The sequence below is a fragment of the Nicotiana sylvestris genome, chromosome 5, assembly GCF_000393655.2.
Source record: "Nicotiana sylvestris chromosome 5, ASM39365v2, whole genome shotgun sequence".
Taxonomy (NCBI): domain Eukaryota; kingdom Viridiplantae; phylum Streptophyta; class Magnoliopsida; order Solanales; family Solanaceae; genus Nicotiana; species Nicotiana sylvestris.
The window spans coordinates 84,159,669-84,174,313 of NC_091061.1; the positions used below are offsets into that span (position 1 = coordinate 84,159,669).

At 41.6% G+C, this 14,645-nt stretch overlaps 1 protein-coding gene across 1 annotated transcript; it reads left to right on the forward strand.

Moving 5' to 3' along the window:
• Positions 1–1,992: 1,992 nt before the first annotated feature.
• Positions 1,993–10,027, forward strand: LOC138868907 (uncharacterized). The gene is made up of 5 exons (XM_070146486.1): positions 1,993–2,134; positions 3,545–4,164; positions 4,342–4,830; positions 4,923–5,112; positions 9,834–10,027. The coding sequence occupies exons 1-5, from the start codon at positions 1,993–1,995 to the stop codon at positions 10,025–10,027; spliced, it is 1,635 nt and encodes a 544-aa protein (XP_070002587.1).
• Positions 10,028–14,645: the final 4,618 nt, after the last annotated feature.

Genomic DNA, 14,645 nt, shown 5'->3' on the forward strand with positions numbered 1-14,645 from the left:
TGTGAAATGTGATTGTCCGGTGGGATCGGGTTGCGCGCTGCAACACAAAGTTATAAGGTGTGGGTTGTGGTGATAAAGGTGGCCGAGGTAATAAGGGTGGAAAAGTGATCGAAATCACTATTGAAATAAAAATATGTGAAAGTTGTGAAATCATTGATGTGATGAAATAATGTTGAAAGGGGAAAAGGAGAGATTGTGGAGTTTGTTTGGCTTTGGTTGTTCCTTTCATTTGCATTTGATTGTTGATTCTATTACTGTTTGTTATCTGTGTATTTCTTGATTTTACTTGGGGTAAAGTTTGTTCATACATACCAGTACAATTCAGATGTACTGACGTCCCTTTTGCCGGGGGCGCTACATTCGTGTTATGATTGTAGGTTGTTCCATAACAGGTACTCCAGCCCACCGATAGTAGCACTCCTTCACCTCCCGTCAGCTGAATTGGTGAGCCCTTTTCCTCTCGGGGCCCTACGTGGCTCATGTCGCTTATCCTCCCGAAAATTTTATTTTGGTATTTGCGTAAGGTATAGCCGGAGCCTTGTTACCGACAAGTATTGTAACACTCTTTTGTATCTCTAGAGGCTCCGTAGACAGGAAATGTGGGTTATGTACTTATGTATTTTGGGCAGTATAACTTGTAAACCACACTAAGTAACTATGTATGTTATGTAAATCTCGTAAGAATGTGTTTAAATTTTTAAATGGCTATTTCACTTGGTTAATGGGTAATGGAAACGCAGGGTATCACGTGGAATAGGAAAGGCACCCAGGTCCGCTTGGCTGGGGGCTACCCGGTCGAGCGCCGGTCGCGCCCCCGAAGTTGGGGCGTGACAAACTTGGTATCAGAGCCTAAGGTTTTAAAGTGTCCTAGGATGTCTCGGAGCCGTGTCTAGTAGAGTCCTTCTTATCGGTGTGTTGTCGACCACATCTATAAGTTGGAGGCTACATGGGCATTTAGGAAATTACCTTCTTCTTTGTTACTCTATATCATGCGGTGAAGTGAAAAGTGGAAGTATTTACATCTAACTCGTGCTTTGTTCCAAATTTTCAGCAATGGCATCTAAGAAGAGAGCTAGACTCGGCCTCGGGGCCAATGCCACCCCAAGTGTGGCTATGAATCATGTACCTGATGTGGTGGGTGAGAGTGACTCCCCGGTCTTGAATCTGCCTGGCCCATCTATTCCAGATCCAAGTATTCCTGTTCCAGCTGCGGCAGAAGGTGATACCATCCCCCCCGCTGATATTCCTAATCTTGATGCAATTCTAGCTTCCATTACCGGGGTTTTTGATGGGGACCTTAGAGGATCTATCCATATGTTGACCCAGTTAGTGGCCGCTTAGGCCCATATATCTCATGATGCCCCTGCGCCCCCAGCGGACAGGGAGATCCCGCCAGCTCTAGAGTCAACCAGTTTATGCGGTTGGCCCCTCCAGAGTTCACGGGCATAGACCCAGAGGCCGATCCGCAGGATTTCCTTGATGAAATGTATAAGACCCTTCGAGTGATGAAGGCTACAGAGACAGAAGGGATTGAGTTGGCTTCATACAGGTTGAGGGGAGCAGCGTATTCGTGGTTCGAGATGTGGGAGGATTCCCGTGGGGAGGGAAGACCTCCGGCTAGATGGGATGAGTTTGTAGATGCATTCATGGACCACTTCTTGCCTGCCGAGACAATGGCAGCCCGTGCCATAGAGTTTAAGGTACTCAAGCAGGGCAGTATGAGTGTTTGGGAGTACCACATGGAGTTTGTGAGGTTGTCCAAGTATGCTTCTCAGTTAGTGTCGACCATGGATGCTCGAGTTTGGCGATTCGTTCAGGGTCTTAGTCCTTTGGTGGTGAATGAGGCTGCTACAGTGGCCTTACACTCAGATATGAATTATGGGAAGATTGTGGGGTTTGCTCAGGCCACAGAGGCTAGGAAGTTGAAAATACGGGCATAAAGGGAGAGTAGCAGCAGGGCCCGATACCACAACCGATCTTATTGAGCTTGAAATGGTGTATTTTGATGTGATTATGGGAATGGACTGGCTTTATTTGTACTTTGATAAACTTGACTGCCGAACGAGAGTCATGAGGCTTGAGTTCCCTAATGAGACGGTTATTGAGTGGAAGGGAAATGGTGTGGTGCCGAAAGGTAGGTTTATTTCCTACCTTAAGGCTTCGAAGATGATTAGGATGGGGTGTATCTACCATTTGGTTCGGGTGGCGGACACCACTTCAGAAGTGTCTGTCCCCGAGTTCGTTCCAGTCATGAATGAGTTTCTTGAAGTGTTTCCGGACGAGCTTCCAGGGATCCCGCCAGATAGGGAGATTGATTTCGGGATTGATGTATTGCCAGATACACGGCCGATATCTATTCCACCATACAGAATGGCGCCAGCGGAGTTAAGGGAGTTAAAGGAACAACTGAAGGATTTATTAGAAAAGGGGTTCATACGACCAAGTGTATCACCGTGGGGTGCCCCGGTTCTTTTTGTCAGAAAGAAGGATGGGTTGCTCCGGATGTGTATTGATTATCGGCAGCTTAACAAGGTCACCATCAAGAATAAATATCCTTTGCCTCGGATAGATGATTTGTTCGACCAATTGCAAGGTGCGAGGTTCTTTTTCAAAATTGATCTACGGTCCGGGTATCACCAATTGAAGATCAGAGAACAGGATATTCCTAAGACCACTTTCAGAACTCGCTATGGTCACTTTGAATTCTTGGTCATGTCTTTTGGGCTAACCAACACCCCGACAACTTTCATGGATCTTATTAATCGGGTCTTCAAGCCATTTCTAGACTCCTTTGTGATTGTTTTCATTGATGACATCTTTGTTTATTCACGGAGCTGGGAGGATCATGCCGATCACCTCAGGGCAGTTCTGCAGACCCTTTATCAGCACCAGTTGTATGCTAAATTTTCAAAATGTGAATTTTGGTTGGAGTCCATTACCTTTCTGGGCCATGTTGTTTCCAGTGAAGAGATTCAGGTGGATCCCCAGAAGATTGCAGTAGTAAAAGATTGGCCTAGACCCACGACCCCGACGGAGATCCGTAGCTTCTTGGGTTTAGCGGGGTATTATTGGAGGTTTGTGGAGGGATTCTCTACCCTCGCCTCCCCTCTGACTAAGTTGACGCAGAAAGCAGTTAAGTTCCAATGGTCCGACGCTTGTGAGAAAAGTTTTCAGGAATTGAAGTCGAGATTGACCTCGGCGCCGATATTGACCTTGTCAGAAGGCACGAAAGGATTTGTGGTTTATTGCAATGCCTCTAGGGTCGGTTTGGTGTGTGTGTTGATGCAACATGGGAAGGTTATAGCGTATGCTTCAAGGCAACTCAAGAATCACGAGAAGAATTATCCGACACATGATTTGGAGCTTGCGACAGTTGTATTTGCCTTGAAAATATGGCGGCATCATCTTTATGGGGTCCATGTGGATGTGTTCTCGGACCACAAGAGTCTCCAATATTTGTTCAAGCAAAAGGAGTTGAATTTAAGGCAGCGGCGGTCGTTAGAATTGATTAAGGATTATGATATGGATATTTTATACCATCCAGGGAAGGCGAATGTGGTGGCCGACGCTTTCAGTCGGAAGTCCATGGGTAGTTTGGCTCATTTGGGAGCGGATCAGAGGCCTTTGGCTCGGGAGGTTTATCAATTGGCCAGTCTAGGGGTTCGTATTTCGACCTCAGACGAGGGGAAGGTTATGGTGCATAATGGAGCAGAATCTTCACTTGTAGCGGAAGTCAAGGAAAAGCAGCTCATTGATCCAGCATTAGCACAGATGAAGGAGGCAGTTTTGAATAACAAGACTTCGATATTTTCACTCGGTGGTAAGTATGGTATATTACGATGTCAAGGTAGGCTATGTGTTCCAGATGTGGATAATCTTCGGGGGAGGGTAATGGCGGAGGCTCATAATTCTAGGTATTCTATGCACCTAGGTTCTACGAAAATGTACCGTGATCTCAAGGAAATTTATTGGTGGAACAGTATGAAGAGGGGTGTGGCGGACTTTGTATCTAAATGTCCGAATTGTCAGCAAGTAAAAGCTGAGCACCAGTGGCCCGATGGGTTAACTCAGCTTATGGAAATACCACTGTGGAAATGGGAGATGATCAACATGGATTTCATGGTAGGGTTACCTCGCACTCAGCGCAAGTTCGACTCAATTTGGGTAATAGTGGATTGACTCACCAAATCAGCTCACTTCTTGCCAATCAAGTGCACGGATACTGTGGAACAATATGCTCAATTGTATACCAAGGAAATAGTAAGGATTCATGGCACTCCACTTTCTATTATCTCAGATCGAGGGGCCCTGTTCACAGCTAATTTTTGGAAGAAATTTCAGCAAGGTTTGGGTACTCAGGTGAATCTCAGCACGACTTTCCATCCGCAGACTGATGGTCAAGTGGAGCGGACTATTCAGACACTTGAAGATATGTTACGGGCTTGTGTCTTGAATTTCAAAGGTAATTGGTATGATCACTTGCCACTTATAGAATTTGCTTACAATAATAGTTTTCATGTTAGCATTCAAATGGCCCCATTTGAGGCATTGTACGGGAGGAGATGTAGGTCTCCGATTGGATGGTTAGAAGTGGGTGAAGCAGAATTGTTAGGGCCAAACCTCGTGCACCAGGGTTTAGAAAAAGTTAAAATCATTCAGGAAAGGCTGAAAGCTGCTCAGAGTCGCCAAAAATCTTATGTGGACATTCGTCGAAGAAAATTGGAATTCCAAGTAGATGATTGGGTGTTCTTGAGGGTATCTCCTATGAAGGGAGTCATGCTATTTGGGAAGAAAGGGAAGTTGAGTCCTAGATATGTCGGGCCATATCAGGTCACTCAAAGGATAGGACAGGTGGCCTATAGATTGGAATTGCCCCTGAAATGTCATTAGTGCACCCAGTGTTCCACGTGTCTATGTTAAAGAAAGTGGTTGGAGACCCACCCACCATCACGCCAATCGAGGCTATCGAGGTCAATGAAGAGTTATCATATGAAGAAATTCCTGTCGCTATTCTTGATAAGCAAGTCCGCAAATTGAGAAACAAGGAAGTTGCTTCAGTTAAAGTGCTATGGCAAAGTCAACAAGTCGAGGAAGCCACTTGGGAAGCGGAAAGTGAAATGAAAGAAAAATATCCCCATCTGTTTGAACAAGTCTAGTAGTGATCGCGCGAACTCTTGTCTCTAAGTAAACTGATGTTGTGTTCAATCTGGTGCAAAGACAACCCATATTTTTCCCTAAATGCTTTACTATTGTAACTCCTCAAGTTGTGCAAGAATTGTATGTGTTGTGATTATTTGAGTCATGCGCAAGCCCCTTTTTGGTAAATGAAAGTTTTGTAAGAACTCATGTGATAAGTGAATGATTAAAGGCAGTGTAGATTGGTAATGATTAATTGGAATACATATAGTGTATTGGAGTGGTTGAACTGTATGGAACTCATTGAAGTGACCAAATTATGTGCAGGTGTTGAGGTAATGAATTGTATACCAGTTGTAGGGATAATAGGGATAGCATAATGGTGCTTGGAAATGATGTTTTGGGGGCTCTCTGACAGGTAGATAAGTCTAATTACAAAGGAAACTCTGGCAATTTTTTTTTTCCAAAAATTGGGAGTTTGAATATCATGTTTTCAAAACCAACCGATTTCCAAAATCCTCATTCGAGGACGAATGATTTTAAGTGGGGGAGGATGTAAGGCCCCGTGAAAACTTGTACTCAAAATCGGGTAGCTCGTGGTGCCAAGTCCCGAATATATGTTAGGAATGTGTAAAATTAAGCGAGCCGCGGTTCAGACCCTTTTTGGTACTGATCTATGTTATAAAAAGTCAAGAAATACTATTTTCCAGGAAATGCAATTCTGCTCTCTAGAATGCGGTCGCATAACAGATATGTGGACCGCATAATCGCCGCAAAGTGAGTCAGTGTGTTGGTCGAATTGGAGGTTAAATATGTGGTCCAATATGTGATAACATAACGGATATGCGGACCGCATAGTCGTCGCATATTTCCCTTGGGATTTTGTGAGGGGCAGTTCTGCGGTGCACTATGCGATCGCATAATGGGTATGCGGACCACATTTTTGCCATATACCCAGGCAGTGTGTTCAGAATTTGGGAGCACTTTTGCGGTCCATTCTGCGGATCGCATTTCCACTCTGCGATCGCAAAGTGCGATCACATACCTAACTCGGGCTCCTATTTTTCTAAATTTTAAACCCGACCCCTTTTTCATTAAAACACCCCAACCCCTTATTTTAACATATTTTCTGAACAAAAGTAGAGAGAGGGAAGAGAGAATTCTTGAGAGATAAAGTCCTACCTTCATCAATTTGATTTTTCAAAGTCACTCGGGCCGGGGAATTTCAAGTAATTGTGTTCATCTCCGTTCTTGCAGGTAAAATCCCCAAACCTATTTCATTGTTTTCAGATTTAAACAAAAAAGGGGGATTCTCATGTGTTAATTCTTGAAAATGGAAGTTGAGATACACATGCATGTCCTTTAAAACCTAGAATCTAGTAAGAGGAATTGGGTAGAACTAAAGATCTGCAAAAGAGGGGTTGATAACCTAAGTAAGTTCGGGCTGAGTTTGTGAACTTCAATTCTAAGTTATATGTGTTAACTTGTGAACTAGATTGACGGTACTAGGTTGTTGGTGAATTGGAAATAGAAGAAAAAAGGGGGGGAATTCGACTCCAGGTATGTATTGCTAACTTTAACCTTTGTAAAGTCACCTTGTTTGGTGTACGAGTAATTGGTATGTGTTACTTATGTGGACTATTTGCGAATTCTTGTGATTAATATGCCTTGAATGTTGTTGGTTAAGTCTCCCGATATAATGATGTAAGTAAATGATAACAAACCAAGTGTGTGTGTGAATGTGTTTATGTGGTAGGAGTTGTGTAACAAATGATGGAAATAAATCGTAATTGATGCAATTGAAACAACTGTGGTAATATCATAAGTGACTTGTCGCGGGCAATTATCGTTGTGACTTAAGTTGTATACGGGCTGTTGCATATGATGTAAATGGTATTGACGTTTATGAAAATTCTTGTGAATTGTTGTTGTTGTCATGTGAAATGTGATTGTCCGGTGGGATCGGGTTGCGCCACAACATGAAGTTATAAGGTGTGGGTTGTGGTGATAAGGATGACCGAGGTAATAAGGGTGGAAAAGTGATCGAAATCACTATTGAAATAAAAATATGTGAAAGTTGTGAAATCATTGATGTGATGAAATAATGTTGAAAGGGGAAAAGGAGAGATTGTGGAGTTTGTTTGGCTTTGGTTGTTCCTTTCATGTGCATTTGATTGTTGATTCTATTACTGTTTGTTATCTGTGTATTTCTTGATTTTACTTGGGGTAAAGTTTGTTCATACATACCAGTACAATTCAGATGTACTGACGTCCCTTTTGCCGGGGGCGCTACATTCGTGTTATGATTGTAGGTGGTTCCATAACAGGTACTCCAGCCCACCGACAATAGCACTCCTTCACCTCCCGTTAGCTGAATTGGTGAGCCCCTTTCCTCGGGGCCCTGCGTGGCTCATGCCGCTCATCCTCCCGAAGCCTTGTTACCGGCAAGTATTGTAACACTCTTTTGTATCTCTAAAGGCTCCGTAGACAGGAAATGTGGGTTATGTACTTATGTATTTTGGGCAGTATAACTTGTAAACCACACTAAGTAACTATGTATGTTATGTAAATCTCGTAAGAATGTGCTTAAATTTATAAATGGCTATTTCACTTGGTTAATGGGTAATGGAAACGCAGGGTATCACGTGGAATAGCAAAGGCACCCAGGTCCGCTTGGCTGGGGGCTACCCGGTCGAGCGCCGGTCGCGCCCCTCGGTTTTCGGGGCGTGACAGACACAAAATAGACAACCCCTCACTTATAGTTTTCTTCTGAAACTACACTTACACGCAATAGTATTCTCTCATATTTGCTTGCATTGTGGCTTGTTTACAAGACCTACTGCCTTTCTTTGTTGTGTTTCTTTGAAACTGGCATGTTCTGATTTAAGTTTCAGCACCACAACCAATGTGTTTATTCATGCTTTTTGTATCCCTGACTACTTACTGTTTCGGTATAGTTCAGCATTACTGATTTCTTTTCCTGCCTGTTCTGTTATGAATCCCTATTCCTCCACCCCTAGGGCTGTTCACGGTTTGACGAAAAACTGATCCAAACAAAAAACCAAACCAAACCGACTAAGTAAACCGATATTTTTTTGATTTGGATTGGTTTGGGTTTTAAATTTTAAAAGCCGATAATATTTGGTTTGGTTTTGGTTCTATTATAAAAAATCGAAAATTAAACCGAACCAAACCGATTAATTATATACAAAATTTAATAATTATTTATATACAATATAATATCTTTTTCTAAATAATTTTAAATATTTTATTCAATTTAATTGTTATTTTGAATTTTGGTTTATCCTACTTATATCTTAAAAGATTGCCTAAGCCCAAAACAATAGGAATCAACCAATATCTTTTTCCTTAAGAGACTTTAATTCTCTAACCCTCCGCATATATTTTTGCCTAACAGAAGAGTTAAAACAAATCCTACCATAAGAGTAAAGAAAGCAAACTCAAATTGCAGGACTACAGTGGCTAAAGCTTGATAAAGCAAACTTTTAGTTGTTTTTTTGTTCATTCTTTTCATATAAAGAGGTAAATAAACTTTTAGTTTTGAAAGAAATATATAAAAAAGTATAAATTTAGCAAATTATTTTCAGATTATTGTCTAGTGTTGTTTCACTATTATTGACTTATTATTAGCTTACTACGAACCGAAAAACCGAACCAAACCGAACCAAACCAATGACAACCAAACCGATGGTTTGTATTTAATTTGGTTTGGTTTTGGTTTTAAAATTTTTAAAACCGATTAAATTGGTTTGGTTTTGGTTTTAATCAAAACCGATCAAACTGAACCGTGAACACCCCTATCCACCCCCTTGTGTGTTTAAGCTATGGTTTGGAGCATGGCAATGTGTAAATTGTTGCCCATGAATCAAACCTGATCCCTTGTGATCCTAGCCTCCATTAATGTGTGTTTTGACAAGCTTATGGCATGCTAGCATCCTCCGTTGCCGAGCATGCCTAAAGACTGCCCTTGCCTAAGCAATAGGCTCTTTACAACCTCCCCATTCCCCTGTACCCCTATGTGTACTTATTTGTAGCTGTTTTCCTTCCCCTTTCCATCTCTCAGAATTCTGTTTCTGCACTTGCACTCTCTCTTAGTCTTTAAGTTCTGCCCCCCCTCTTGTGAACCTTGCCTTGGGACCTTGAGTTCCCTCTGAACTTGGACACTTGAGGGCTGGCCTTTCCACACCGCACCTGTCCAAATCCGGTAATACATTTGGGTGTAAGCACTGCTCGGAGTTCATTTGAGACTCTCAGGGAACTTTGACACACTCAAATGGGAGAAAGGCTTTGGATCATAATATCTTGGAGTTGGTTTACATCATATTTCAGACATGAAGTCTAAATCAGGCTCTCTTTGGTTGTACTTTTATTTATTTTTCTTTTTTTTTCTGATGTATTTTTTTACTTTGTTCTGGGCTGTAATAAATTTGTAATAAACTCTTGGGGATGGTTAGAAAATAAACGGGCGGGTAATTACGTATGCAAAAGGGTAGATACCATGTTTATAGAAATTCTGAATTCTGCATTTGCATATAGATACCATGTCTATAGGTTTTCGAATTCTGCACATTCAAATGCATATAGAAAGCATGTCTATAGGGAATTCTGAATGCCCATTTTCATATAGAAATCATGATCATAGGTCTGCTACTCTGATCTAGAAATCATGCCTATAGGTCCTTCTAAATCCACAGTTACTCATATTCATAGAGAGGGCAACAAGTTGGCTGATCACTTGGCTAACTATGCTTTAGATCATGGAGAAATCGAATGCCAACATTTCTGGCATCTAGATGCACAAGGAAGGAGGTTGATTAATGAAGATAAGATGCAATGTCCAAGTCTAAGGGTGAAGGTGGACAGAAGATAAGAAGCAAACAGAATAGAAATAGCAGGAGACATGTCAACTTAATTGACCATCAAATACTAAGGGAGGAGGGTGTGTCTAGCCACAAGGTACAATTTGCTATATTAAAGAACAAACACTCTCCAATAATCAAGATGGGCAGGTGATATTAGGCTCAGTAAAATATAACAATTCTATTGGTATATGCACACGAACGCGAGGGACTTGGCATGGAGGGATGAGAAAAACAATTCATGACAGCACATGGTCTACTCTGAAAAACGAGAAGCATGTCTTTTGGTTGGGGATGCGCAATCGAGCAATAACAAATGCAGGAAGAAAAACCAATGCACAAGCATGGAGGGTAGCTGGGGAACACACATGCTAACACATCTGGAAGATAAAGCATGCTGGACATAGAGGAGTTTGATACTTGAGCATGCCATTGATTAGCTCAGATCGAGATATGGTAGACCGTGTACATGGAATATCGCACACTGGAAATGAATTCATCGAGAATGGATTGGAGTGGTCCAGCAAGAGCATGGGATAATGCATCAAAAACGAGGGAATATTCTAATGGAACTTCTTTAAGCATGCTGCTAATGGCAGCCTATCGAAAAAGAAGGCAAGGGAACAAATGCTTTCGAACATTGATAACCTCACCAAGATTATATGGAGCTCATGTGCTTTGGAGTGCAAAACACAAAGCTGTCCCCATTTATAACCTCAAGGAATCAAAAGCTGCCCCAGTTGTTAGCGCACAAAAGACATTCATCTTGACGAAAGATTAATGAAAGCTTTGGCGTGATCGAACACGGAGGATATGCAGTCCCAAAATAACATGCACATGCTTGGATAAAGTCGTATATTTCAAAGATTAATAGCTTTAATGTTATATCAATGTTGAGTGCAACACTCAATTTTGATAATAAGATCTTTGTTAAATTTATACTCTATTTACGTAGGGTATCTTGACATTGTATTCTGTCGTTTATCATGTTATAAATAAAACTAACCCTAGGCGTTTGCCTAGTGGATTAAAAAAAATAAAAAATAAAAATAAAAATCCTGTATATTTATTATCATCTAGAAATTGTGTCTATAAGTATCTGGGAATCTGAATTCTGCATATGCATGTAGAAAATATGCCTATAGGGCATTTTAAATCCTGTGTATTCATTTGCCATCTAGAAATCATGCTCATAAGACTTAAGCGTTCAATTGCATCTAGATACTATGTCTTAAACCAAATTCAGCACTACAAGGCCTAAAATCAATTACACGTAGAGAGCATGTCTATAGGAGATATTAATCTAATCCGAATCGTTTCATTCACGTACAGAACTAAAATCAGTAATAACGAGTATCATCAATTTCAGAGCCTATAACTTTTGTTAAAGTGTGATTTCTTTTCATAATCTGATTTCCCCTTTTTACCAGCATGTACTCAGTTTATTTTTTAGACCTTATTATTTCACGGCTTTCCTGAATTCAATAGATACCATGCCTATATGATCCTTGTCCGACACTTAGGCAAGCCTTAGGATAAAAGTTATAAACTGAATCTGTTCTATTAACTACAACCAGCAGGCAGAGCTGATTCGGGCTTCTTATCTAAAATATGTAATAAATCAGTCTGCCTCAACCTCTAAGTTCTTTCACATTCAGTATTTGATCGAACCCTAAATAGTACGTGCAAGACACGCTAAACTACGTGCTTCTATGACTAAAGGAGGTATTTCTGAGCCCTTTTGCATGTTATATGCTTTCCCCCAATTTGTTAAACATGTTCTTGCGTGTCGCCTTAGAATTTTGCCTTTGAAACTACAAATACGCCGATATCCCCTCCCTTTAGGATTAGTAGTCCTAAATGCCTCCGGGACTGACAGGATTGGGGCGGGTAATAGCATGCAATAAGTAACGAGACCATTCCATGCTTTAATACCTTAACGGGGTGGGGAAGGGTAGATATGGATATGATGACCACGCGATAATGCCACACGTAACCCCTCATTGAGGAGTGATTACCGGGCATTGTGTGGGATGATCCATATTAGTAATAAACCTATGACCCCCTTTCCTTTATTTCTTATCTCTTTTAAAGAATTTCAAACTCCTTTTAAGAAAAATCAGCTTTCTTTTAGTTCTTTCCAACTTTATTTGTTTGTAAACCCTTATGTGAAAATCCCCTATTTGAAGCTTTATTTGTTTACGTGTTATTTGCACCTAAGTTCACAACAATAGTCTGGCCGGGAACCAAACTAGTGGATCCTGAGGGGTGCCTAACACCTTCCTCTTGGGATAATTTCAAGCCCTTACCCTTTCTCTGATTACTCAAATCAAACTCTCTTGGTGTCCTAATGCACCCTAATCATTAGGTGGCAACTCTTCAAATTCAAAACCAATTCCCAGAAGGGAATGGGTTGTCCTCCCAAATGTCATAAACCCGATTTCGCGAGAAAAAGGGGGCGCGACAGCGTGACGACTCTGCTGGGGACTTTTAGGCTTTTACTATTTCAGATTATTATTGTGAATTTATGTTTCTTTATCCGTAATTATTTGTTTATTTCTTTTAAGCATTCAATTTTCTTTTCGATTGCAAAACTAACTTGTCTTTTTGTTTCTTTTCCTTTACTACTTTCCTTAAGTACCGCTTTAAATTATGAAACTGTTGTATTTACTGCTTCCTTAAATGTGCAAATATGTGACAACATGCTTTTAATTATTGCATAATCAGTCTCAACATCATATTCCACTCGTGCCAAACAAATCCTATAGCAACGCTTATAATGAGTGGTTGCGCTCTTCCGATATTATCACCCCCTAAATCCGAAAAAGGCATATTTGCGGTAAAACCAGTTGATCAATGGTGTAGTCGACAGTTCCGTGCCTTTCCCCCTTGAGTTGTCCGCTCAAGGGTACCAGTCTAAAACCCCATAGAAACCTTACTCTGTTAAACTATGCATGCATCATGGTCAAACCTAGCCGAGTCAGTTATGTTGTCCGCATAATGGCTCTTTAAAATAGCCTTGTCCAAAGTCAACTGGGTTTCCCTAAAACCCAAACGGACACTACCACGTTCTGTGCATTTATTTTCATAGAAGCTGCTACTTTGTTCTGGGACTGTGGGAGGGCTGTATTTCGCTTTGGGGACATTGAAATGACACCCCTGCTGGAGGAAATAGGAGGATTAGCTGGTATACTATGGGAAACTCTGATTGTTAATGCCGGAAAACCACAAGGGAAGAGGTTTCCTCAAAATGATGGGTCTAAAGAAGAATCCAGACTTGACATGCTTGAAAGAATCGTATATTCCCTTTGATTATTTGTACGAGAGGTATGGTCACAACAAATCTTACCGTACTTATCCTGACGAGTTTGCCCTCACATCATTAGGGCAGATTCACCGAAGGGTCTTTGTCTTCGTGTTTTGCTTCCTGGGGATGATAGTGTTTCTAATGAAGAAAGCAAGGATCCACACCAGGCTAGCTATGGTAACCAAAACTCTAATGGAGAGAATTGGCTGGCAACCATTCAGCATTGTACCCATGATTATTGCGGCGATATACCGAGCCTTGGAGAAGTGTCAACGAGGAGCCGAATGCTTCGAGGGCTGCAATTTGCTACTTCAGCTCTGGCTCATGGATCATCTCCAAAGGGGTGAATACCGACAGGAAATTCAGCGAAGCGACTGGGACGATCATATCGCTTTCCATCATCCGAAGCAAATGAACTATATTCCTAACATGTTCGCCCAGTCAGAAGATGCCAGAGGATGGGTAGAGTTATTTGATAACCTTACCGAGGACCGGGTACAATGGATGTTTGAGTGGTTCCCTACTAAGGAGTTCATCGCCCGATCCAGGGATGCACCGTTTCTGATATTAATCGGTCTGAGAGGAACCTATCCTTATATCCCTCTCCGAGTTATGAGACAGGCTGGTAGGAAGCAGGTTATACCAAGGGTCGACAAGATGAGTCACTTCCGGGCTGACTTCCAAGATGATGATAGTCCTTATAAGTGCCAAGCTCAGCATATGTGGCATTGCAAGATCATCTGGGAAGAGATACTATCGAGCTAGACAGATACCATGCTGGTTGTACTCCACACTATTCAGGCTGGCTGGAGGATAATCATAATGGTATGGGTCAACCTGGGTTTGTTCGAGGTCACAGAATCATAGATGAAAAGGCTGAGACACTGGTCAAATACAATCAACTGCACAAAAGGATTTGGGAATGTGAAAGCGAGCACCGTGAGATACAAGAAGCCCACCAAAAGCTGATTGAAGAGTGGAAAGACATGGCTGTCAGTGCCAACAAGCGACTGAGATACTTGGAGCGGGGTTTAGTAGAGCTGGAAAGGAAATTTCTCAAAAGAATTGAGGATTGCCAGAATGCTGAAGGAAACGAGGGCGGACACCTAGCCAGAGCCTATCTATTGCTGGGACTTCGCGAGTTGGTGAAGTTGTTCAATGGAGCCAAAGATGCCGAGTCTGGGGAAGGTCCTTCTGGGACCAAATAGATAGGAGTTTTTCTTTTGCTTTAAGAAATGTAATAAGGCTAATGACCATTAGTGACTTTATTTCCTGTTATTTAGGGTCAATTTGGGATTCGTCTACTTTTTATCAATAAAATG